The 26,154-nt window shown below is 47.0% G+C and overlaps 1 protein-coding gene across 1 annotated transcript; it reads left to right on the forward strand.

Moving 5' to 3' along the window:
* Positions 1-351: 351 nt before the first annotated feature.
* LOC139239500 (RNA-binding protein 4B-like) lies at positions 352-1,897 on the forward strand. Its single transcript, XM_070868293.1, has one exon. The coding sequence runs from the start codon at positions 419-421 to the stop codon at positions 1,217-1,219; it is 801 nt and encodes a 266-aa protein (XP_070724394.1). The 5' UTR covers positions 352-418; the 3' UTR covers positions 1,220-1,897.
* Positions 1,898-26,154: the final 24,257 nt, after the last annotated feature.

Consider the following 26,154-nt stretch of genomic DNA (forward strand, 5'->3'; position numbering starts at 1 on the left):
AGTTTGTCGCCATCCTCGTGCATGCTCCACGACGACATACAAGCCGTGATCCTGACAAACGCATCCCCCACAGATCCAATCTAGAGTATATATATATATATGTGTGTGTGTGTGTGGGGGATGGTTTGCGAGATGGTTCAGTGGGGCATTGGGTCCCAGAGTGAAGGCAAAGGGGGGGGGAGTTGCGCGATGACGTCATGACGCAATATATTGGCGGCTATTTTGCGAGGCGGTTCAGTTGGGCGCTGGGTCCCAGAGTGAAGGGGGGGGGGTTGCGCGATGACGTCATGACGCAACAGTCAGGGCATATATATATAGGCGGCCATTTTGTGGGGCGGTTCAGTCGGGCGCTGGGTCCCGAGGTGAGTGGGAAGAAGGACACTTGTCTCAGTTGTTGTCCCTCCCCTCGCAAAAAAAAATGGTGAAGATCTTCGTGGGCAACCTGTCGCGCTACTGCAGCCCGAGCGAGCTGCGTAGCCTGTTCGAGCAGTACGGCGAGGTGAGCGAGTGCGAGGTGGTGCGCAACTACGCCTTCGTGCAGATGGAGCGGCTGGGCCCGGCCGAGGCGGCCATCCGCGCGCTGCACCGCTCGTGCGTGCGGGGCGCGCACCTGCGTGTGGGGCTGGCGGCCGCCCGCACCCGGCCGCCCACCACCAAACTCTTCGTCGGCAACCTGGCCGAGCCGTCGTCGTCGTCGTCGTCGGGGGCCGACGGGGGCAAGGGCGGCAGCGACAGCGAGCCATCGTCGGTCATGCTGCGGCGGCTCTTCCAGCCCTTCGGCCGGGTGCTGGATGTGGACGTGGCGCGGCGGGCGGCCTTCGTCTACATGGAAGGGCCGGCGCAGGCCGAGGCGGCCATCCGCGGGCTGGACGGCACGTCGCGGGGAGGCCGCAGCATGTTGGTGCGGCTGTCCCGCGACCCGGCGCCGGTGCCGGGGCCCGGCCAGCAGCCGCCGCCACACCACCGCTTTGGGCCCGCTGGGCCCGGGCCCTTTCCTCCTCCTCCTCACCCTCAGTTCGCCCGAGGCCGCCCCCAGCCCCGCTTCATGCCCCCGCACTACCCGCCGCAGTACCCGGCCGCCGCCGGCTGCTACCGCCCGCCGCTGCCGCTCCCCCGCGGCCGCCACCCGGCCCCCGCCATGATGAGGAGAGGCGGGGGCATGATGCCTAGGCCCCAGCACCAGCCTTTCTTCCGGCCCCCCTACTACAGCGGCTACTGAGGGAGGCCCACAGAGCACACACTGTACTCGCTCCCTCCCCCAGGACACAGCAGCAACATGGGCGTCGCTTCTCAGCCAAAATGTACACCCAACCCAGGACAAGGGGGCGACATCTGCATCTCTTTTCCCCCTCCCAAAAAGTTTGACCCAGGACAAGGGGGAACATTTGCATCTCTTTACCCCTCCTAGAATTTGACCCAGGGTAAGAGGGAAACGTGTGGATCTCTTGGCCCCCTGACTACAGCCACTACCAAAGGAGTCAACAGCACAGACTTCCCCAGGACAAAGGGGGAAATGTGTGGATCTCCCCTCATCCTCCTCCTCCCCTCCCCCCCCCCCCCCCAAAAGTGACCCATGACAAGGGGGAACATGTGGATCTATTTACCCCTCACAGAATTTGACCCAGGACAAGAGGGAAACATGTGGATCTCTTTCCCCCCACTACAGCTGCTACTGAAGGAACCTGACAGCACAGACTCTCCCCCAGGACAAAGGAGGAAATGTGTGGATCTCTCATCATTTCCCCCCCCCCCCCAAAAAAAATTCAACCCAGGACAAGGAAGAACATCTTTTACCTTCCCTGGCCCCACACACATTTGACCCATGATGAAGGGAACATCTGCATCTCTTTTTTTTTTTCTCTTATCCCTCCCCCACCCCAAAGAGAAATTCAACCAAGGACAAGGGGATACATGTGCATCTCCCCTTGGCCCCCTACAACAGCTACTGAAGGAATCAACAGCATAGAATCTCTTTTTCCTCCCCCGCCCAGGACAAAGGAGGAAATCTGTGCGCTGCTTACGTCCAAAAAGTTTGACCCAGGACTAGGGGGGAACATGTGGATCTATTTCCCCCTCCCAGAATTTGGCCAGGAAAAAGGGGAATGTGAGGATCTCTTCTCTGCCCCCCCCCCCCCCCCCCAACTACAGCAGCTACTGCAGGAGACTATCTCTACTCCCCTAGAACAAAGGGGGGGAACATGTGGATCTGTTTTCCCCTCCAGAATTTGACCCAGGACAAAAGGGAACATCTGCATTTCTTCTACCCCACCCCCCCCCCGGTGTGGATCAATCCCCCTCTCCCCAAAAAATCGACCTAGGAAAAGGGGGAACATGTGGCGATCTCTCCCAAAAAACATTCGACGCAGGACAAGGACACCGGACGGCAGCAGTGAATTTTTGGACAAGCGACCAATCCAGCACTTCACCACGGAAAGCCCAACCTACGTCTGCTCACACGCGCACAGATTCTCAAGACTTGGAGCGACGGATCAAGCATGCTTTCGTGACAGAGCCCACGTCGCCGGCAGCTCCAACACTGCAGCAGTTGGGAGGGGGGGGGGGTGTGGGTGGGAGAGGTATGGGGAAAGATTCCACCAACAGAAATCTTGGGAGGAAGTCTCAAGTTTTTTGGGGGCAGGGGGGGGTGGGAAAGTCATACATTTGGAGGGCATTCTTACCTGTGACTAGTGCTTACCCAGGGGAATGGTGACTCCAGGCTCCACCAGTCTCTAGTTTTGATCTAACCTTGTAAATTGCAGTCTTTCTTCCACCCACCCACACTTATTTGTATTGTCTCCTCTTTCTTCCTCCACTACCCCTCCCCAAGACCCATTTCTGCCAGATACAGATCCCTGGGGTGTAATAGGTCATCAGTTCTACTTAATGGAAGGTAGTTGGGGGATTAGTGATAACAAAGTTTCACCCAAATTGGACTTGTCTTGAGCGAAGAAATATTTCTTAAAGTCGAGTTGAGGACAGCTGCCGGACCTGATTTAACCTTTAAAGGACCATCAGCCCGATTGATTTTTTTTCTATGGGAGCCACTAACTGGGATTCATTGACACATTCTTTGGAGAGAGCTGGAAATGGGACTCGTTCAAGTTTCTGCTGCAATTTATTGACTCTAGCTTAATGCAGAATTTTCCTTTGGGGGGAGGGTGGGGGCTGGGAATGGGACTTGCGATGTGTATAACATACTGACTGTTTTCTGAGGGGGAGGTGGGGGGTCTGTAAATGGGTATCTTGTTCGAGCTCTTGTGTGGGGTGGTTTTCATTGCAATCTGTGTGTAACTTGTTTTTTTTGTGGGGGGGGGGTTCTGTAAATGGGGCTTGTTCAAGTTTTTGCAATGGGGTGGAATCACTGCAATCTCTGTACCATGCTACATTGTTTTTTTTTGGGGGGTCCTTTAAAATGGGTATCTTCAAGCTACTGTATGGGGTGGTTTTCACCGCAGTTTGTGTACCTTGCTACATTGTTTTATGGGAGGGGGGGGTCTGTAAATTGAGGGGGAGGGGCGGCGGCAGTGTCTCTAAATGGGATTCATTCAAGTTTGTGTAATGGGGCACTGTTACAATTTGATGCTTTGTGGGGGGGGCATCTGGTCGTGGGATGTATTGAGACTTGTAATGGGGAGCCCCTAATTGCAAATTGACTGTGTAATTTCCTTTCTCGATTTAGTGGGTAGGGTGGGACGCTTTGTTGAATTGATGTTTTGTATACTTTTTGGGTTGGAGAAGTTACTCTGTAAAACATGTTTTAGGGACAAATTATAATTAAGTGGTTACCTTGCTTTGGGGTTTGCCCTGATCACTTTTACCGTTTAAAAAAAAAAAACGGCTGCTCCCTGGCATTTTGTCAAAACGTATAAAACGAGTCTAAAGGTTTTTGTACGTGTGGCTTTTTATTCAACCTGTTTCAAGGAACACAGTGCTGGCTATCAGGAGAATACCGACCCACTCTGGAGTTGGTGCCTCGAATCAATTGAGAAACAATTTTGGGCTGTTTCACCTAATGGTATCTGGGGTCTGTAGTGTCACTCATGGTATCTGGGGTCTGTAGTGTCACTCATGGTATCTGGGGTCTAGTGTCACTCATGGTATCTGGGGTCTGTAGTGTCACTCATGGTATCTGGGGTCTGTAGTGTCACTCATGGTATCTGGGGTCTGTAGTGTCACTCATGGTATCTGGGGTCTGTAGTGTCACTCATGGTATCTGGGGTCTGTGGTGTCACTCATGGTATCTGGGGTCTGTAGTGTCACTCATGGTATCTGGGGTCTGTAGTGCCACTCATGGTATCTGGGGTCTGTGGTGCCACTCATGGTATCTGGGGTCTGTGGTGCCACTCATGGTATCTGGGGTCTGTGGTGCCACTCATGGTATCTGGGTGTTTCTAGTGCCATCAGTAACTACTCTACCATAAGAGGAGTGTTTGGGAGCAACTGGAACAAATCTGGTAAGTGCATTTTCTTAATATCTGGTCTCTGAAACTAATCTGCGAAAACACTTTCAGTGAGTGGTCCATCTATGGAACAGACTCCTTAGGGTGGTGGTGGAAGAAGATAATGATGAATTCAAACACAACTGAGATTTATTTCTCAACATTATGGGACACAGTATGTGAGGCGTGCTGTGTGGTGAGTGTAGCGAGCTTGGGAGGCAGGTGACCTTGGACCCACTGGGGCTGTTTCCTTGTCTGTCTTTTAGACTCATTGATAGAAATTGGTCAACAGCTCCATTATCATTCTATCATGTGATTACCAGGATGGTAGAAGCCAAGGTAGGTGCAGGTTGGTTTTTTTAGTCTAAACTCTTGCATAAATGCCCAGGTGTATGCTGAGTTTAGTACCAGTTGTTTCATGTTGATAGACTTGCACTCAATCAAATCTAAATGTAGTTCAGAACTTAAGTGCAAGGGTTGTACCCTGCAGCTCTGTCAGTTTTGGATGTTTTTTAGTCTGCCTTTGAGTCCAGGAAATTGGAATCCTGTCCCAAGTCTAACTGCTGATCCAAAACCATAAATGGGAGTAGGCCGTTCGGCCCCTTGAGCCTGCTCTGCCATTCAATAAAATCATGGCTGATCTTCAACCTCGACTCCACTTTCCCACCTGGTCCCCATTTCCCTTAATATTCCTAGAGTCCAAAAATCTATCCATCTCTGGCTTGAATATAGGCTTGGTCTCACCAAGGCCCTGTACAATTGTAACAAGACTTCCTTACTCTTCGACTCCAATCCCCTTGCAATAAAGGACAACATGCCATTTGCTTTCTTTATTGCTTGCTTTACCTGCATGCAAGCTTGCTGTGTTTCTTGCACAAGGACACCCAAATCTCAACACCTTTTAGAAAGTTTCTCTCCATTTAAAAAAAAAAAAATTGTTTCTATTCTTCCGACCAGAATGAATAACCTCATATTTCCCAACATTATACTCCCATCTGCCACATAACTACCCACTCACTTAGTCTATCTATATCATTTTTAGATGTTTTGTGTTCTCCTCACAGCTTACTGTCCCACCTAGCTTTGTATTGTCAGCAAACTTGGATACATTACACTAGTTCTTCATTTAAGTCATTAATATAGATTGTAAATAGCTGAGCCTCCGGCACTGATCCTTGTGGCACATCACTTGACGCAAAGATTAGTGGGAAAGCAGGTTGTGTAGAGGACACAGAAGCTGCAAAGAGATTTAGATAGGTTAAGCGAATGGGCTAAGGTTTGGCAGATGGAATACAATATCGGAAAGTGTGAGGTCATCCACCTGGGGGGGGGGGAAAACAGTAAGTGAATATTATTTGAATGGGGAGAAATTGCAACATGCTGCAGTGCAGAGGGACCTGGGGGTCCTTGTGCATGAAACTCTTTTGAGTTCCTTGTGCATGAATCCCAAAAAGTTAGTTTGCAGGTGCAGCAGGTAATCAGGAAGGCGAATGGAATGTTGGCCTTCATTGCGAGAGGGATGGAGTACAAAAGCAGGGAGGTCCTTCTGCAACTGTATAGGGTATTGGTGAGGCCGCACCTGGAGTACTGCGTACAGTTTTGGTCACCTTACTTAAGGAAGGATATACTAGCCTTGGAGGGGGTACAGAGACGATTCACTAGGCTGATTCCGGAGATGAGGGGGTTGCCTTATGATAGATTGAGTAGACTGGGTCTTTACTCGTTGGAGTTCAGAAGGATGAGGGGTGATCTTATAGAAACATTTAAAATAATGAAAGGGATAGACAAGATCGAGGCAGAGAGGTTGTTTCCACTGGTCGGGGAGACTGGAACTAGGGGGCACAGCCTCAAAATACAGAGGAGCCAATTTAAAACCGAGTTGAGAAGGAATCTGTGGAATTATCTGCCCAAGGAAGCAGTTGAGGCTAGCTCACTGAATTTATTCAAGTCACAGATAGGGTTATGGGGAACGGGCGGGTAAGTGAAGCTGAGTCCACGGCCAGATCAGCCATGATCTTGTTGAATGGCGGAGCAGGCTCGAGGGGCTAGATGGCCTACTCCAGTTCCTAATTCTTATGTTCAGCCTGCCAACCTGAAAATGACCCATTTATCCCTACACTCTGCTATCTCAGTTAACCAATCCTCTAACCATATTAATACATTATCTCCAATCCCATGATCCCTTATCTTGTGTAATAACTTTATGTAGCACCTTATGCCTTTTGGAAATCCAAATATACTACATCCATTGGTTCCCCTTTTATCTACCCTAATAGTTACATCCTCAAAACAATTTGTCAAACACACTTTCCCTTTCATAAAACCATGTTGACTCTACCTAATGTTATGATTTTCTAAGTGCCCTGATACCACTTGCTTAATAATGATTTCCAGCATTTTCCTGACAACTGATATCAGGCTAATTGGCCTGTAGTTCCCTCTTTTCTCTTTCTTTCCCCCCCAACCCCTGAATAGCGGTGTTACATTTGCTACCTTCCAATCTGCTGGGTCTGTTCTAGAATCTAGAATTTTGGAAGATCAAAACCAATGCATCTATTATGTCTGCAGTCATCTCTTTTAGAACCCTAGGATGTAGGTAGTCAGGTCCAGGGGATATGTCGGCTTTTTAGTTTCTCTAGTAATATAAATTACATTAAGTTCCTCACCCTCATTAGACCCATTGATTCCCCACCATTTTAGGTAAGCTTTTTGCATCTTCTGCGGTGAAGCTGGATACAAAATACTTGTTTAACGTTTCTGCCATTTCCTAATTCACCATTATTTCTCCTGCCTCAGTCTTGAGACCAATGTTTACTTTTGCTACTCTTCTCTTTTTACATACTTGTAGAAGCTCTTACAATCTGTTTTTATATTTCGTCAGTTTTCAGGTTTTTTCCTTATCAATTTTTTGGTCATCCTTTGCTGGTTTCTGGAACTCTCCCAATCCTACTATTTTTCACAACATTATAAGCTGCTTTCAATCTAATGCTATCCTTAATTTCTTTAGTTAGCCATGGGTGGATCACTTTACCTGTGTAGTTTTTGTTAATGGAATGTATTTTTGTTGAGAATTACAAAATATTTCTTTAAATCTTTTTTTTTTCCTAATCTACCTTAGCCAACTCGCCTTCAAACCAATGTAATTGACTTTATTTAAGTTTTAAGACTTTAGTTTCGGACTTGGGCAAGTCACACTCAAATGTAATGTGAAATTCTATCGTATTATAATCAGGGTCCTTTTACTACGAGATTGCTAATTAACCCTGTCTCATTAGACAATACAAGATCTAAAATAGCTTGTTCCCCGGTTGGTTCCATGACTTATTGTTCTAGGAAACTGTCCCAAATGCATTCCATGAACTTGTCCTCCAGCCTACCTTTGGCAATTTGATTTGTCCAGTCTATATAAAGATTAAAGTCCCCCACAATAATTGCATTCTTTGTTACAAGCTCCTACTATTTCTTGATATTCTGTCCACTGGTATAGCTACTGTTAGGGGGCCTATATACTACTCCCACCAGTCTTTTCTATCCTTTATGCCTTCTCTCCACCCATACTGACTCTACTTCCTGATCTTCTGAGCTGAGACCCCTCCTTCTTTACCATTCTGCATGTTTTTTTTAAACTACCCTGGAACATTTAGTATCCAACCGTGGTCACCTTGCAACCATGTCTCTGTAATGGCTATTCTACTCTATCTCCTCGTAGGACAACCTTCTCCTCCCAGGGATCGATCTAGTGAATCTTTGTTGACCCCCTCAAAGGCAAGTATATCTTTCCTTGGGCAGGAAGACTAAAACTACAGTACACCAGGTATGGTCCCACCAAAGCCCTGTAAAATTTCAGAAATACTTCTTCCTAATCTTGCAATCCAACACCCATGCAAAGACCAACACATCATTTGCCGTACTAATTTCTTGTAATACCTGCATGTTAACATCCTGTGCTGTGTACAAGGACACCCAAATCCCTCTGAACAACATTTAATAGCTTCTCTAAATTTAAAAAAAATATATTCTGTTCCATTCATCCTACCAAAGTGAATAACCTCATTTTTAAAAACATTGTTTATGGGATGTGGATGTCACTGGCAAGGCTGGTGTTTATTGCCCATCCCTAATTGCCCTTGAGAAGGTGGTGAGCTGCCACCTTGAACTGCTGCAGTCCATAGTGAAGGTGCTCCTACAGTGCTGTTCAAAGAATGGTTACAGCACGGAAGAAAGCCATTCGGCTTGTCGAGCCCAAGCCGACTCTCAGCTAGTCCTTTCCCTGTAGCCCTGCAATTTTTTTTTCCTTCAGATACTTATCCAACTCCTTTTGAAACAGTAAAATTGAGTTTGCCTCCACCAGCCTTTCAGGCAGTGCATTCCACATCTTAACCATTTGCTGCGTAAAAACGTTTTTTTCTTCTCGCCTTTTGGTTCTTTTGCTAATCACCTTTATATCTGTGTCCTCTGGTTCTTGACACACTGCCCATGGGAACAGTTTCTCTCTGTCCAGATTTTGAACACCTATCAATTCTCTCAATCTTTGTTGCGCCAAGGAGAAACCCCCAGCATCTCTAGTCTCAAGTCCCTCGTCCTTGGAATCGTTCCTGTAAATCTTTTCTGCTCTCTAAGGCACTCATGTCCTTCCTAAAGTGCAGTGCCCAGAATTGGACACAATACTCCAGTTGAGGCCGCACCAGAATTTTATAAAGGTTCATCATCATTTCCACACTTTTGTACTCTATACCTCTGTTTATGAAGCCCAGGAACCTGTAACCCTTTTAACTGCTTTCTCAACCTGCCCTACCACCTTCAACGATTTATGCACACATACCCCCATATCTCTGCACCCCATTTAGGATTGTACCATTTTGTTTGTCGTCGTCATTCTTATCTACAAAAATGCATCAATTCACATTTTTTTGTTAAATTTCATCTGCCACATGTCTGCCCATTTCATCAGCCTGTCTGTCTTCCTGAAGTCAATCACTCCTCCTCCTCACTATTCACTATACTTCCAAGCTTTGTCATCTGTAAATTTTGAAATTGTGCCCTGTACACTCGTGTATATATCAAGAAAAGCAGTGGTCCTAGTACTGACCCCTGGGGAACACCACTGTATACCTTCCTCCAGTCTGAAAAACAACCGTTCACCACTACTCTGTTTCCTGTCACTGAGCCAATGTCATACCCATGCTGCCACTGTCACTTTTATTCCATGGGCTTCAATTTTGCTGGCAAGCCTATTATGTGGCACTTTGTTAAACACCTTTTGGAAATCCATGTACACCACATCAACCACATTACCCTCATCAACCCTCATTAAAAAAACTCTGAAAGTTTAGTAAAACACGATTTGCCTTTAACACATCCATGCTGGCATTTGTTAATCCAACCCTATTCAAGTGACTTAATTTTGTTCCTGGTTACTGTTTCTAAAAGCTTCCTCACTACTGAGGTTAAACTGACTGGCTTGTAGTTGCTGGGTTTATCTTTGAACAATGGTGTAACATTTGCAATACTCCAGTCCTCTGTATCATCCCTGTATCTATAGAAGATTGGAATATTATGGCCGGTACCTCTGATTTCTGCCCTCAATTCCCTCCGCATCCTAGGATGCATCCCATCCGTTCCTGGTGATTTATCTACTTTAAGTGCAGCCAACCTTTCTAATAACACTGTCAATTTTTATCCCATCAAGTGTCTTCACTAACTTCTCCTTCACTGTCTATGGCAGTATTCTCTTCCTTGAAGACCGATGCAAAGTACTCATTTAGTAGTCTCCTTTTTGGTCCCTAATCGACCCCCCCCCCCCTCCTCTTCCTCCCTAACAGAAGGGTAGTGAGATCCAGGATTTTGACCCAGCGATGATGAAGGAACGGCGATACGCTTCCAAGTCAGGATGATGTGACTTAGAGGTTCCCGTCCTCCTGCTGTCCTTGTCATTCTAGGCGATAGAGGTCGTGGGTTTGGGAGGTGCTGCCGAAAAAGCCTTGGCGAGTTGCTGTAGTCCATCTTGTAGATGGTACACTACAGCCAAAGTGTGCCGGTGGTGGAGGGAGTGAATGTTTAAGTTGCTGGATGGGGTGCCGATCAAGCTGGATGGTGTTGCGCTTCTTCAGTGTTGGAACTGCACTCATCCAGTCAAGTGGAGAATGTTCCATCACACTCCTGACTTGTGCCTTGTAGATGGTGGAACAGCTTTGGGGAGTCAGGAGGTGAGATACACGCCACGATACCCAGCCTCTGACCTCTTGTGGCCACTGTGTTTGTGGCTGGTCGTTCATTTCCAGTCAATGGTGACTCCCAGGATGTTGATGGTGGGGGATTTGACGATGGTAATGCCATTGAATGTCAAGGGGCAGTGGTTAGACTTGCTTGTTGGAGAGTCATTGCCTGGCACTTGTGTGGCACAAATGTCACTTGCCACTTATGAGCCCAAGCCTGAATGTTGTCCAGGTCTTGCTGCATGTGGGCATGGACTGCTCCATTATCTGAGGGGTTGCAAATGGCACTGAACACTGTGCAGTCATCAGCGAGCATCCCCACTTCTGGCCTTATGATGGAGGGAATGTCATTGAACATGGAACACAGTTAGCATGCAGGTACAGCAAGTAATTTTGGAAGGCAAATGGAATGTTGGCCTTTATTGCAAGTGGGATGGAGTATAAAAGTAGGGATGTCCTGCTACAACTGTACAGAACGTTGGTGAGACCACACCTGGAATACTGCGTACAGTTTTGGTCTCATTTGAGGAGAGATACTTGCATTGGAGGCAGTTCAGAGAAGGTTCACAAAGTTGATTCCTGAGATGAAGGGATTGTCTTAGGAAGAAAGGTTGGGCCTATATTCATTAGAGTTTAGAAGAATGAGAGGTGATCTTATTGAAACTGAGGGGGCTTGACTGAGTAGGTGCAGAGAGGATGATTCCCCTTATGGGGGGAATTTAGAACTAGGGGGCATAGTTTCAGAATAAGGCATCACCCATTTAAAATGGAAATTTCTTCTGAGGGTTGTGAATCTCTGGAATTCTCTGCCCCAGAGAGCTGTGGAGGCTGGGTCATTGAATATATTATTTAAGGTGGAGATAGAGATTTTTGAACGATGAGGTAGTTGAGGGTTTGGGGGAGCGGGCAGGAAAGTGGAGTTGAGCCAAGATCAGATCGGCCATGATATTGAATGGCGGAGCAGGCTCGAGGGGCCGAATGGTCGACTCCTGCTCCTATTATGTTATGATGAAGCAGCTGAAGATGGTCGGGCCTGGGGCACTGCCCTGTGTAGTTCCTGGGGCTGTGATGATTGACCTCCAACCATCTTCCTTTGTGCACCATGCAGATCTTTACTTCATACTCTGCCACCACCTTGTCCATTTATTTAATCTGCATTTTGTGTCCTCTCCAACTAGTTTTGTATCATCAGCAAACTTAGATACATTACACTTGGTCCCCTCATCTAAGTCATTAATATAGATTGTAGATAGCTGAGGCCCAAGCACTGATCCTTGTGGCACCCAATAGTTGCAGCCTGCCAACCTGAAAATGTTCTGTCCATTAACCAATCCTTTACCCATGCTATAATATATTGCCCTCAATCTGAGCCCTTGTATAACGAACAAACTTTTGTGTGGCCTTGTGCCACATCCACGAGATCCCCTTTATCTACTCTGCTGGTTACGTCCTCAAAACTCTTTGTCAGACACGATTTTCCCTTTCATAAAACAAAGCCTACTCTGCCTGATCATACCTGAACTATGATTTTTCTAAATGCCCTGTTACCACTTAATGGATTCCAGTGTTTTCTCGACAACTGAGGTTAAGCTAACTGGTCTGTACTTCCCGTGTTCTCTCCTTCCCTTTCTTGAATAGCAGTGTTGCATTTGCTACCTTCCAATCAACTGGGACTGTTTCACTTCTTTTACAACCCTAGGATGTAGGCTGTCAGGTCCAGGAGATTTGTCAGCTTTTAGTCCTATTAATTTCTCCAGTATATTTTCTTCACTAATAATTACTAAATTCCTGACTTTCATTTGACTCTTGGTTCCCCACTGTCTCTGGTATGTTTTGTCTTCTACTGTGAAGACAGATACAAATTATTTGTTTTAACATCTTCCATTTCCTTGTTCCCCATTATAATTGATCATGTCTCTGTCTCTAAGGGACCCACGTTTACTTTTGCAACCCTCTTTGTAGGAGTTTTAAGCAGGTTCACTTAACATCACATCTCCAGATTAGCTGACTTTGCACGGGCTGAACTGCTTAAACTGTCTGACCTGGCCTTGACATTGAAGGAGACTGTGATTGCTTTAAGCTCTTTCAGCAGCATGAGCTGGGCCTTTTACAAGAGGTTGCAAGGAGATCAGATGGAAACACAAAATTAGGCTGTTTCTACACAAGTATAATGTATAGAAATGTGAATACCAGTAGCACAGGATTAATCTTGGCAAGTGATACTAGAAACTAAAAGGGGGGGGGGGAAGAGAAAGAGAGAAGAAGTGAGAGCGAGCGAGTCCTGCACATTACATAACATGAAAATTAGGAGCAGGTGTAGGCCATTCGGTCCCTTGAGCCTGCTCCGCTATTCAATAAGATCTGTCGATCTCAGCATTGAATATAATCAAAGACTGAGCCTCCAGAGCCCTCTGGGGCAGAGAATTCCAAAGATTCACCACCCTCTGAAGAAGTTTCTCCTCATCTAAGTCCTAAATGGCCGACCCCTTATCCTGAGACTGTGACCCCTGGTTCTAGACTCCCCAGCCCAGGGGAAACACCCTCACTGCATCTACCCTGTCAAGCCCTGTAAGAACTATGTATGTTTCAATGAGATCACACCTCATTCTCTAAATGCAACAGAAGTTAGGCCTGGTTGTCTCAATCTCTCCTCATAGTACAATCCACCCCCCCCCCCCCCCCCACCCCAATCCCAGGAATCAGTCTGGTGAGCTTTCGTTGCACTCTTGCTATGGCAAGTATTGAGCCTGCTCAGCCATTTAATAAGATCATGGCTGATCTGATCATGGACTCAGCTCCACTTCCCTACCCACTCCCCATAATCCTTTATTACCTTATTGCTCAAAACTCTCTTTCACCTTAAATATATTCAATGACCCAGCCTCCACAGCTGAGGCAGAGAATTCCACAGATTTACAACCCTCTGAGAAGAAACTCTTCTTCTCAGTTTTAAATGGGTGACCCCTTATTGAGAGTGTCCTAGTTTTAGTCTCCCCTATAAGTGGAAATATCCTTTCTGCATCCACCTTGTCGAGTACCCCTCATTATCTTATGTTTCGATAAGATCACCCCTCATTCTTTGGCGCTCCAAGTGTAGAGGAACAAAGGGACCTTGAGAGTGCATGTTTGTAGATCCCTGAAGGTAGCCGGCCAGGTAGATAAGGTGGTTAAGAAGGCATACGGAATGCTTGCCTCTATTAGCCACGGCATAGCATACAAGAGCAGGGGGTTATGCTTGAACTGTATCAAGCACTGGTTAGGCCACAGCTTGGAGTATTGCGTGCAGTTCTGGTCACCGCATTACAGGAAAGATGTGATTGCACTGGTGAGGGTACAGAAGAGATTTATGAGGATGTCGCCGGGAGTGAAGAATCTTAGCTGAGGACAGATTGGATAGGCTGGGTTTGTTTTCCTTGGAACAAAGCAGGCTGAGGGGAGACCTCAATGAGGTGTATAAAATTTGAGGGGCCTAGTTACAGTGGATAGAAAGGGCCTATTTCCCTTAGCAGAGGGGTCAACAACCAGAGAGCATAGATTTAAAGTAATTGGTAGAATAGGGGATTTGAGGGGAAATTTCTTCAGAGGGTGGTGTGGGTCTAGAACTCACTGCCTGAAAGGTTGGTAGAGGCAGAAACCCTCACCACATTTAAAAAGTACTTGGATGTGCACTTGAAGTGCCGTACCTAGAGTTGGAAAGTGGGATTAAGCTGGATAGCCTCTTGTTGGCTGGTGCGGACACGATGGGCCGAAATGGCCTCCTGTGCTCTAAACTGATTCAATGAGTATAGGCTCAACCTATCTTCATAAGTCAACTCCCTCATCTCTGGAATCAACCTAATGAACCTCTGAATGGTCTCCAGGACCCTATAATTAATTGCAGTAAGATGTCTACTCTTTTATACTCAAATCCTCTTGTAATAAAGGCCAACATACCATTTGCTTTATTAATTACTTACTGTACCTGCATGTTAACGTTCAGTGATTGGTGTACAAGGACACCCAAGTCCCTCTGAACACCAACATTTCCCAATCTCTCACCATTTAAAAATATCCTATTTATCTATTTTTCCAACCAAAGTGTATTGGTCTTCATAGTAGAAGTCACAAAGCATCGCAATAATTGATAATCAAGGGGCTATTGGGAGAGAGGGGGTAACTTAAAACAATTGCTACCACGAGAGGAAAAAGTACCAGGCAAACTACTGGGACTAAAGGCGGACCAGTCCCCTAGACCTGATGGCCTGCATCCTAGGGTCTTAAAAGAAGTGGCTGCAGAGATAGTGGATGTGTTTGTTGTAATTACCAAAATTCCCTGGATTCTGGAGAGGTCCAGTGGATTGGATACCACAAATGCAACGCCCCTATTTAAGGAGGGAGAACAAAAGCAAGCTAACTGGTCTATAGTTTCCTAACGTCTGTCATTGGGAAAATGCTGGAGTGTGTGGTCCTGCACACCTCTTAGATCCCCAGAATGTAGGCCATCAGTCCAGGGGATTTGTCAGCTTTTAGTCCCATTAGTTTCTCAAGTACTTTTTCTTTACTGATACTGATGGACACAGAGAGCTCAATACTGCAGAAACCCTAGAGGAATTAAAACTGAAATTAGGAAAACAAAGAGCACGAAAACATTTTGCAAGTATAATCAAGGAGAACATAAATAGGAGCAGGAGTGTAGAGAAACAAAGGGACCTTGGAGTGCAGGTCCACAGATCCCTGAAGGTAGCAGGCCAGGTGGTTAAGAAGGCATATGGAATACAAGAACAGGGAGGTTATGCTTCACCTGTATAAAACACTGGTTGGGCTGCAGCTGGAGTACTGCATGCAGTTCTTGGTTCCCCACTATTTTTCGTACACTTTTCGTTTGAACAGAGGAGGCTAAGGGGAGACCTGATTGAGGTGTATAAAATTGAGGGGCCTGGATAGGAAGGACCTGTTTCCATTGGCAGAGAGGGGTCAACAACCAGGGGGCATAAATTTAAAGTAATTGGGGGGAGGATTTGAGGGGAAATGTCCTCACCCAGAGGGTGGTGGGTGTCTGGAACTCACTGCCTGAAAGGGTGGTAGAGGCAGAAACTCTCACCACATTTAAAAAGTACTTGGACGTGCACTTGTAACCTAAAGGGCTACGGACCCAGAGCGGGAAAGTGGGATTAGGCTGGGTAGCTCTTGGCCAGTGCGGACATGATGGGTCAAAATGGCCTCCTTCCGTGCTGTAAATTTCTATGATTCAAAGTTTCAGTAAGATCACCTCATTCTTCTAAACTCCAATGAGTATAGGCCCAACCTGCTCAACCTTTCTTCATAAGACAACCCCTTCATTTCAGGAATCAACCTTGTGAACCTTCTCTGAACTATCTCCAATGCCAGTGTATCCTTAAATAAGGAGACCAAAACTATGCAGTGCTCCAGGTGTGGTCTCTCCAACACCCTGTGCAGTTTTAGTAAGACTTCCTTTATTTTTATATTCCCTTGCAATAGAGGACAACATTCCATTTGCCTTCCTAATTACTTGCTGCACCTGCATGCTACCTATGTGTGACCCCAGATCCCCCTCTACCTCTATTTTATAATTTCTCCATTTAAAAAATAATTTGCCTTTTAATTTTCTTGCCAAAGTGGACAACCTCACATTTTCCAAATTGTTGCCCAATCACTTAGCCTATCTATATTCCTTTGCAAATTCTTTGTGCCCTCTGCAAAACTTGCTTTCCCACCCACCTTTATCAATCAAATTTGGCTACATTACACTCTTCCTTCATCCAAGTCATTAATATAGATTGTAAATAGTTGAGGCCCCAGCACTGACCCTGTGGCACCCCATTAGTTAGTTTGCCAACCTGAAAGTGACCCATTTATTAGCTGAGGCGTAGAATACAAGAGCAGGGGGGTTATGCTAGAACTGTATAAAACACTGGTTTGGCCACAGCTGGAGTACTGCGTGCAGTTCTGGTCACCACATGACAGGAAAGATGTGATTGCACTGGAGAGGGTACAGAGGAGATTTACGAGGATGTTGCCTGGGCGAGAATTTTAGCTACGAGGTAAGATTGGATAGGCTGGGTCTTTTTTCTTTGGAACAGAGGAGGCTGAGGGGAGACCTGATTGAGGTGTATAAAATTGAGGGGCCTGAATAGAGTGGATAGGATGGACCTGTTTCCTTGGCAGAGGTGTCAACAACCAGGGGGCATAGATTTAAAGTAATTGATGAGGTTTAGAGGGTATTTGAGGGGAAATTTCTTCACCCAGAGGGTGGTGGGGGTCTGGAACTCACTGCCTGAAAGGGTGGTAGAGGCAGAAACCCTCACCACATTTTAAAAAGTACTTGGATGTGCATTTGTAACCTACAGGGCTACAGACCGAGAGCTGGAAAGTGGGATTAGGCTGGGTAGCTCTTTGTTGGCCGGCGCGGACACGATGGGCCAAAATGGCCTCCTTCCGTGATATAATTAACTTTTTTTTACCTTGTGTCGGCTGTTTACTTGGCTGCACGTGATGTCACGAGAGGAAGAAATCAAAGAGTGGACAGAATTTGGTTTAACCATCAGGGTTTTAGTCACCAGGGGCAAACTTTCCGTAAACTAGAGATGATCCAAAACTTGGTAGTCCGTGACCTAACTTGCACCGAGTCCTGTTCACCCATCACCCCCTGTGCTCGCTGACCTACATTGGCTCCTGGTTAAGCAACGTCTCAATTCCCATCCTTGTTTACAAATCTCTCCATGGCATCACCCCTCCCTATCTCTAATCTCCTCCAGCACCCTTCCCCCCCCCCCCCCCCCCCCCCCCAGAGATGTCTGCGCTCTAATTGTGCCCTATTGAGCATCCCTGATAATCGCTCCACCATCGGTGGTAGTGCCTTTGGTTGCCTGGGCCCCAAGCTCTGGAACTCCCTCCCTAAACCCCTCTGCCTCGTTACCTCTCCTCCTTCGAGACGCTCTTTAAAACCTCCCTCTTTGACCAAGCTTTTGGTCACCTGCCCTAATTTCTCCTTATGTGGCTGGTATCAAATTTTTATCGCGCCATACTCCTGTGAAGCGCCTTGGGATGTTTCACAATGTTAAAGGGGCTATTTCAACTTGAGAGAATAGATTTTAAAAATAAAGCTGGCATTTTTTTGGGGCAGGTGTGACAGAGGGACGATGATTATACAAAGTGGTAATTTTAGGTCGAGCGCTCAGTTCGGTGCTGCTGCCAGCGGGGATGGAGCTCCGGATCTACGGTGGTTGAACAGGATAAAACCTTCCTCACATCGCAGAAATTGAGGCGCCTGGAGCCTGTTTTGGGGAAATCGTGACTATCTTCTTGGGCAATCTGTGCGACCCGTGTGGGCTGTTCGAGTGCTACGACCTGGCCAAGAACCTAACCTTTGTGCACATGAAGTGGTGGCGTGGCACTGGAGGGCATGCAGGGGCCTAGCCAGCCCTCTCCACCGCCTCCTCCCCACCATCCCCTCGTACACTGCCTGAGGGTGGGAAAGGGAGAGATGGTAACAAGGGGTAGTAGGGGTGATCTGATTGGAGTTCATACCTCAGGAAGGAGTGCAGTGTAGGTTTACCAGGACTTCAAGGTTTTAAGTTCTTTACCCAAAGAAAAAGAAAGACTTGCATTTATATAGTGCCTTTCATGACCAGACATCTCAAAGCACTTTACAGCCAATGAAGTACTTATAATGTGGTGAAAATGTGGCACTCGCTGCCACAGGGAGTGGTTGAGGCGAATAATATCGATGTATTTAAGGGGAGGCTGGGCCAGCATATGAGGGAGAAGGGTACAGAGGGTTCTGCTGATAGATTTAGATGAGGAAAGACTGGAGGAGACTCGAGTGGAGCATAAAGACTGGTTGGACTGAATATCCTGTGCCGTATATCCTATGTAAGTTAGAGAGATTGCAAAATTAGGGTTGTATTCCCTACAAATTAGGTTAAGGGGTGATCTGATCGAAGTTTTCAGGATATTAAAGGGAACGGTTAGGGTAGATAGACAAAAATGTTTCCTGCTGGTTGGGGAGTCTAGGACTAGGGGGCAGAGTGTAAAAATTAGAGCCAGGCCTTTCAGGAATGAAATTAGGAAACATTTCTACACACACAGGGTGGTAGAGATGTGAACTTTCTACAAATGGCAATTTATGTTGGGTCAATTGTTCATTTTAAATCTGAGATTGACAGATTTTTGTTAACTAAAGCTATTCAAGGATATGGGCCAGTGGTGGGTATATGGAGTTAGATCGCAGATCAGCCATGATCTGATTGAATGGCTGGGCAGGTTGAGGGGCTGTTCCTACATTTTAAGCCCAGAGTGAATGCATTGACCTAGGGTGGGGAAAGGAGGGGCAGTAGTCCCCTAGCATTACCACCACCCCTCCGCCTGGGGAGGATGACGACCTGTGTGCGGGGGGGGGGGGGGGGAGGAGCAGGAGCTTCCTGTCTTCATCCTCAGCCTGGATGACTACCCTGAGGGTGGAGGGGAGGGAGGCAGTAGGTCACTCGCACACCCCCTTATCCTCAGCCCAGGGACTGCCTGAGGGGAAGGGAAGGAAACAGGAGGTGCAGTCGGTCACTAGCACCTTTTTATCCACCGCATGGTGAGAGGGCTACTACAGAGGGTAGGGGAAAGAGACTGGGCAGCAGGCCACTAGCATTCTCCACTGCACCAGTCCCTTCATCCTCCACCACAACCCCTGGGGAGGGCTCTCTGTGGAGGGGCCCCGGTATAATTGCCATCCAGCCACTGCAGGACTTGGGACAGATGGATGAGCAGCCAGCCGTGGGGGGGAGGGGAGGTTCACTCTCTGCTCTAATCCTCTCTCTTTGTTTCAAGCCATGCTGCGGAACTACAGAAGCTTTGAGTCGTCGAGAGACAGCCCCCAGGAGACAGTGCACCCGGCAATACAGGAGCAGATGGGTGGGGGGGGGGGGATTGCCAATGCTCAGCCCACTCCTTCCCAGTTTGCAGCGGCACCAATGTCTTGTTTCGCTCTTTCCTGCTCCTTTCTGCCGCCCCCCTCCCAGCTCCCTGGGTTTAACTAAATGCAAGGGGTCATGATTTGAAAGCTAAAGCCTCAATCCGTGTTAAGTAACTGGTTGGTCTGGCATCGGAGGGGGTGAGACTTGAGAGCGAGCTCTAAGTGGCCGGATGGCTGTTAATGGTTAAAAGGACCGCTGCATTGGGAGGGGGGCAATCTGTCGGAGATCGGACTGTTTCTGTAACGTGCGGACCAGTTGTAAGTCGCCTCCGTTTTTATTCAAAAGTTTAAAAAAGTTAACACATCAGCTCGCGTGGACAGCGTTTGGTCAGACTTTGTTTAAAATAATCTGTGTAACCTCGTTTCCTATTTGACAGTGTGTGAATAAAACTTGTCATGGCTCTGGAGAGTGCCAATCCAACCGGTTTCGGCTGTATTTGGAGGGTGGGCGCTCAAAATGTCCTTTGGTTAAACCCTTTCTGGGGACTGGCTCTTACCCACATAGTGTGTGGGAATTATTTCATGCCACTGATTGGGAGCAACTGGTTCCAGAACCATCTTGCAGACAGGATGGAAGAATGTCCATTGGCGTAGTACCTTCCATAGTCTCGGCATATCTGCTTCATTTTTATAGACAAATAGGATGTGGTTAGTCTTGAAGCTGTATTTGCTGAATCGGAGATTAATGAGGGACCTACTAGAAAGTTGAGGGGCTAAAATGATTATTTCCACTCGTTGATAATGGGGCTGTGAACTTAGAATCTGCTTTTCTCCATCAAGGGTATGTTAAAAATGTGTTAAGAATTGACCAAACGTGGGATGTCAGTACGGTGGCTGTCAAAACAGGTCATTACAACAGTTTTGCGGGAGGTGAACGGGTTAACTGTTCAAAAGCTGTGATGCTGAGCGAGCATTGCCACAGGCATGGCGGGCCAAATGGCCTCCTGTGCTGACCTATGAATTCAGTGGGCAGGCCAACCACGGCTTGAGTTTAATCTCGGAGCTGGCTTAAAATAAAAGGCCGAAGAAGGATTGGTCCCTATCTTGCAGGATAGCAGCAGCCGGTCAGTAAGTGACCATAGCACAGGGTAGACCAGGGCTGCAGTAAATAGATTCTGCACTCGTGTCCCATTGCTCTAATCACAGACCCTCCCTGTAAGTGAGGTCTGAAGTGTGGCATGACTGTAACCTCACCAGTCACATACCAGATAAAGAGTGGTGGAGCCAGACTCTCAAATCAGGTACAATATTACTCGCTTCTGTAACCTGACTTGCTGTTCAGGAATCTGAACTCCGAACTGCAGGTTTGGCCACGTGGCTGGGTGTGTTCATTTCTAGCTATTTTGAAGAATGGGGGAAGTGCTCTGCAGGCAAGGCACCTTTTATTGGCAGCTCTTAAAATTGCTGCTATCCTGACCTTGAGTGCCAGCAGGGAGATGAAGAATAGCAAACACATTCTTTCCAACGCAGTTGAGCTGTTGACTGGTATGGGGGTCCAAGTAACGGCAGCAGACTGCACATGCTGTGAAATGGCCATTGCTCAAAGGAATTGAAATCTGCACAGGACCTTGTTAAGTGGACCAGTGTGTAAATGGAGTGTTGGTGCTGGCGGAGGGCAGCCTGGTGTCCATAGATGTTTGAGCAGTAATTTCCGTCACCAAGAGCCAGATGGTCTACGTAACCTTGAGTGAGCAGCAGTTGTAAATCCAATCAGTTTGACCCCAGGTTTAAGCCTGTGTCCTTTGCGTACAGAGGATTAAGGGGTGATCCAACCGAGGTTTAAGATGATTAAAGGATGTGATGGGGTAGATCGAGAAGCTATTCCTCTGTTGGGGGAAGAGTCCAGAACAAGAGGCCATAATCTTAAAATTAGAGCAAGGCTGTTCAAGGGCTGATGTCAGGAAGCACTTCTTCACAGAAAGGGTGTATAAATCTGGGAGACTCTCACCGCCCCCGAGATTGATAGTTAGGCAAGGCTATTGGATATGGAACCAAGGCGTGTAGATGAAGTTAAGATACAGATCAGCCTTGATCTAATTGAATGGTGGAGCAGGCTCGAGGTGGGATGGCCTCCTCCTGTTCCTCTGCGGGTTGTACTGGGGATTAAGGACCATGGGCTGGTGGCCTGGTCCTTAGCCTGAGCTTCCGAGGTTTAGTTCCCCAGGACAGGCACTTTGTCTTCTCTCTGGATGCTGACCAATGCATCCATCCTTTCCGCTCACTGTAGCTGTCCAATCCAGCAGCTCATCTTGCTGTCTATACCTACCTCTTACAAAGTGACCCCCATCACCTCCTCATGGACTACATCATGCTGATTAATGCCCAGATCACAAGCAAAAAGCCAGGGAAGGTATTGGAGGTTTTAAACTTGACTGTTCTTGTGACCAAATCAGGACACAAGTAATGTGAAGTTGATGCCTTTTCCTGAAGACTGACCACAGATAATCTGCAATCTCTCCTTATGCTCCTCCTCCTGCAACTATCTTCTGATGTCCAATCCCACCACCTCAGCTGAAGGGACAGTGTTCATTTGTGACAAAAGAGTCTGGTTGTTTCCTGCAGTAGAGTGGCAGAAACTGACTTCACCTCCTAAACCTAAGTGTCATCTGTGGCTCAGTGGGCAACACTCGCCACTGAGTCAGAAAGTTGAGGGTTCAAGTCCCACTCCAGGGACTTTAGCACAGAAATCTAGGCAGACACTCCAGTGTAATGCTGAGGGAGTGCTGCACTGTCAGAGGGGCCATCTTTCGGATAAGATGTTAAACTGAGGCCCCGCCTGCCCCCTCAGGAGGGCGTAAAAAATCCTACGGCACTATTCTGAAGAAAAGCAGGGAGAGTTATCCCCAGTGTCCTGGTCAATATTTATCCCTCAATCAACATAACAAAAAAAACAGATGATCTGGTCATTATCATATTGCTGTTTGTGGGAACTTGCTGTGCGCAAATTGGCTGCCGTGTTTCCCACATTACAACAGTGACTACATTCCAAAAGTACTTCATTGGCTGTAAAGCGATTTGAGACGTGCAGGCGCTATATAAATTCAACTTTTTAAAAAAGGAGGGAGAGAGAAAACAGGGAATTATAGACCGGTCAGCCTGACATCAGTAGTGGGTAAAGTGATGGAATCAATTATTAAGGATGTCATAGCAGTGCATCTGGAAAATGGTGACATGATAGGTCCAAGTCAGCATGGATTTGTGAAAGGGAAATCATGCTTGACAAATCTTCTGGAATTTTTGAGGATGTTTCCAGTAAAGTGGACAAGGGAGAACCAGTTGATGTGGTATATTTGGACTTTCAGAAGGCTTTCGACAAGGTCCCACACAAGAGATTAATGTGCAAAGTTAAAGCACATGGGATTGGGGGTAGTGTGCTGACGTGGATTGAGAACTGGTTGTCAGACAGGAAGCAAAGAGTAGGAGTAAACGGGTACTTTTCAGAATGGCAGGCAGTGACTAGTGGAGTGCCGCAAGGTTCTGTGCTGGGGCCCCAGCTGTTTACATTGTACATTAATGATTTAGACGAGGGGATTAAATGCAGTATCTCCAAATTTGCGGATGATACTAAGTTGGGTGGCAGTGTGAGCTGCGAGGAGGATGCTATTAGGCTGCAGAGTGACTTGGATAGGTTAGGTGAGTGGGCAAATGCATGGCAGATGAAGTATAATGTGGATAAATGTGAGGTTATCCACTTTGGTGGTAAAAACAGAGAGACAGACTATTATCTGAATGGTGACAGATTAGGAAAAGGGAAGGTGCAACGAGACCTGGGTGTCATGGTACATCAGTCATTGAAGGTTAGCATGCAAGTACAGCAGGCGGTTAAGAAAGCAAATGGCATGTTGGCCTTCATAGCGAGGGGATTTGAATACAGGGGCAGGGAGGTGTTGCTACAGTTGTACAGGGCCTTGGTGAGGCCACACCTGGAGTATTGTGTACAGTTTTGGTCTCCTAACTTGAGGAAGGACATTCTTGCTATTGAGGGAGTGCAGCGAAGGTTCACCAGACTGATTCCCGGGATGGCGGGACTGACCTATCAAGAAAGATTGGATCAATTGGGATTGTATTCACTGGAGTTCAGAAGAATGAGAGGGGACCTCATAGAAACGTTTAAAATTCTGACGGGTTTAGACAGGTTAGATGCAGAAAGAATGTTCCCAATGTTGGGGAAGTCCAGAACCAGGGGTCACAGTCTGAGGATAAGGGGTAAGCCATTTAGGACCGAGATGAGGAGAAACTTCTTCACCCAGAGAGTGGTGAACCTGTGGAATTCTCTACCACAGAAAGTAGTTGAGGCCAATTCACTAAATATATTCAAAAGGGAGTTAGATGAAGTCCTTACTACTCGGGGGATCAAGGGTTATGGCGAGAAAGCAGGAAGGGGGTACTGAAGTTTCATGTTCAGCCATGAACTCATTGAATGGCGGTGCAGGCTAGAAGGGCTGAATGGCCTGCTCCTGCACCTATTTTCTATGTTTCTAAGTCTTTTAAATGGCGAATACTAAGGGGAAGTTCAGCCCCTTGTGTGTAAACCTTGACAACTGAAAAGTGAAAGGAACGAGGCTGCTTTTGAACCCATTTTAATAACTTGTTAAATGGACTCCGTCTCAACCAGTAGAAACGAAGAATCAATTGGGAGGGAGGTGCTCTGCGAAAAGTGAGGGATGTTGCGGCAGCTGTGCACTAGCTTGGCTGATTTCAGTGGCCTCCATTCTGGTCTGAATGCAAGGTATAAAAGCTGTACAGGCTTGAAAGAAAGACTTGGATTTCTATAGTGCCACCGGACATCTCAAAGCGCTTTACAGCCAATGAAGTACTTTTTGAAGTGTTGTCACTTGTAATGTAGGAAACGTGGCAGCCGATTTGCGCACAGCAAACTCCCACAAACAGCAATGTGATAATGACCAGATAATCTGTGTTTGTTGTACTTGGATGTGAACTTAGAGCCGTAACCTACAGGGCTGCGGACCGAGAGCTGGAAAGTGGGATTAGGCTGGGTAGCTCTTGGTCAGCCGGTGCGGACATGATGGGCCGAATGGCCTCCTTCCGTGCTGTAAATGTCTGTGATTTTTGCTAGCATTGCTCCTGCAAGGTAAGGTCAGTGAGGGGGTTTCATTTGTTTTCTGTCCCCACTGGATTTTATTCACTTAATGTGGGGTGATGTGCTGCTGCTTCTGACCTCTCTCTCTTCCTCCTCCCCAGGGATCTCTGGCAAACATGGAGCAACTGATCACACCGGTCGGTCCAGGGCTGTCTGCGGTGAGTAGCTGTTCCCAGATGCTGCAGAAAGATGCTACACGGCAGCGATTCAGCCTTTAAATACCCTGCCGAGACCATAAGCTTAAGTGTTCAGTCGTTCTCCTAAGGACAGAGTAGTCTGTAGTTCTAACTGCTCCATCTCCACTTGTACCCTATTCATTCCCGCTGTCTTCCTCTGAGGCCAAGTAAGAACATAAGAAATAGGAGCAGGAGTCGGTCATTTGGCCCCTCATGCCTGCTCCGCCATTCAGTATGATCATGGCTGATCTGATCATGGACTCAGCTCCACTTCCCCGCCCGCTCCCCATAATCCTTGACTCCCTTATCGTTCAGAAGTACTCTGCTACTGTCATTCCATCATCCTTCAATTTCAATTTTTGCCTCTAATTGGACCTACTCCATATTTTGTATGAAATCCTTTTATACTGTGTCCCTTTGTTTTCTACCAATTTTCCCACGTGGCCTGTCTGATCTTTTGCCTCACCTCTACTCTGCTTGGTTGTTGCATCTCGAGACCAAGTTATTTCTCGAGACAAGGCAGTCCCTCTTTTGCTGCACTTGCTTTACTCGTGAGGATCTGGCTAGTCTGTACCCTCGTACCTGGATGTAGCAATGCACATCTAGCACTAGTGAATACATACATGTATACACCACTGTCCAAGCCTCTCTTGCCTGCCCTTGTGTGGGATAATAGCCCCGGGACTGAGAGTACCAGAGTAAAATCCACACTTTCCCTCCCCATTCTTGTGTAGTGCATTACTGCTCCAACCTAACCTAGATCGTACCTTTTTATGATGTATTCTTTACGACATCACTAGCAAACGCACTCTGCAAGATGGCGTGACAGAAAACTATCGTGTGATCTGGTCACATGACCCTTTTATTATTATTATTATTATTATTATTATTTTATTATACATCAGTAGTTGCATTACCACAGTAGTCCCCTAGGTGAAGGGGTGTGCTCTATTACACTTTTATTATATTTCTTCTCGTTTTGCTGAAGTTTCAAACCTGCCAGGTGTACAAGCATACAGACCAGCTGCCTGTTAGTGCCTGCCCAAGTGGCTTGGTCAGGTGTAATAACAAGCGATCTGATCCTGTCTCCACTGGTCCATTATAGGGCAGGGTATTGCTGGCTAGCAACGGGGAGTAGGGACCCGGCGGGACTGAACTCGACACTCCCAACTGCTGATCACTACAATGCCGTGTAACTGGGAGTTGTGTGTGGGGCAGGTCCTACTGTTCAGGTTCCAGAGACCGCTCAGTCCAGATCAGG

Source organism: Pristiophorus japonicus, chromosome 27 (genome assembly GCF_044704955.1).
Source record: "Pristiophorus japonicus isolate sPriJap1 chromosome 27, sPriJap1.hap1, whole genome shotgun sequence".
Classification (NCBI taxonomy): Eukaryota; Metazoa; Chordata; class Chondrichthyes; family Pristiophoridae; genus Pristiophorus; species Pristiophorus japonicus.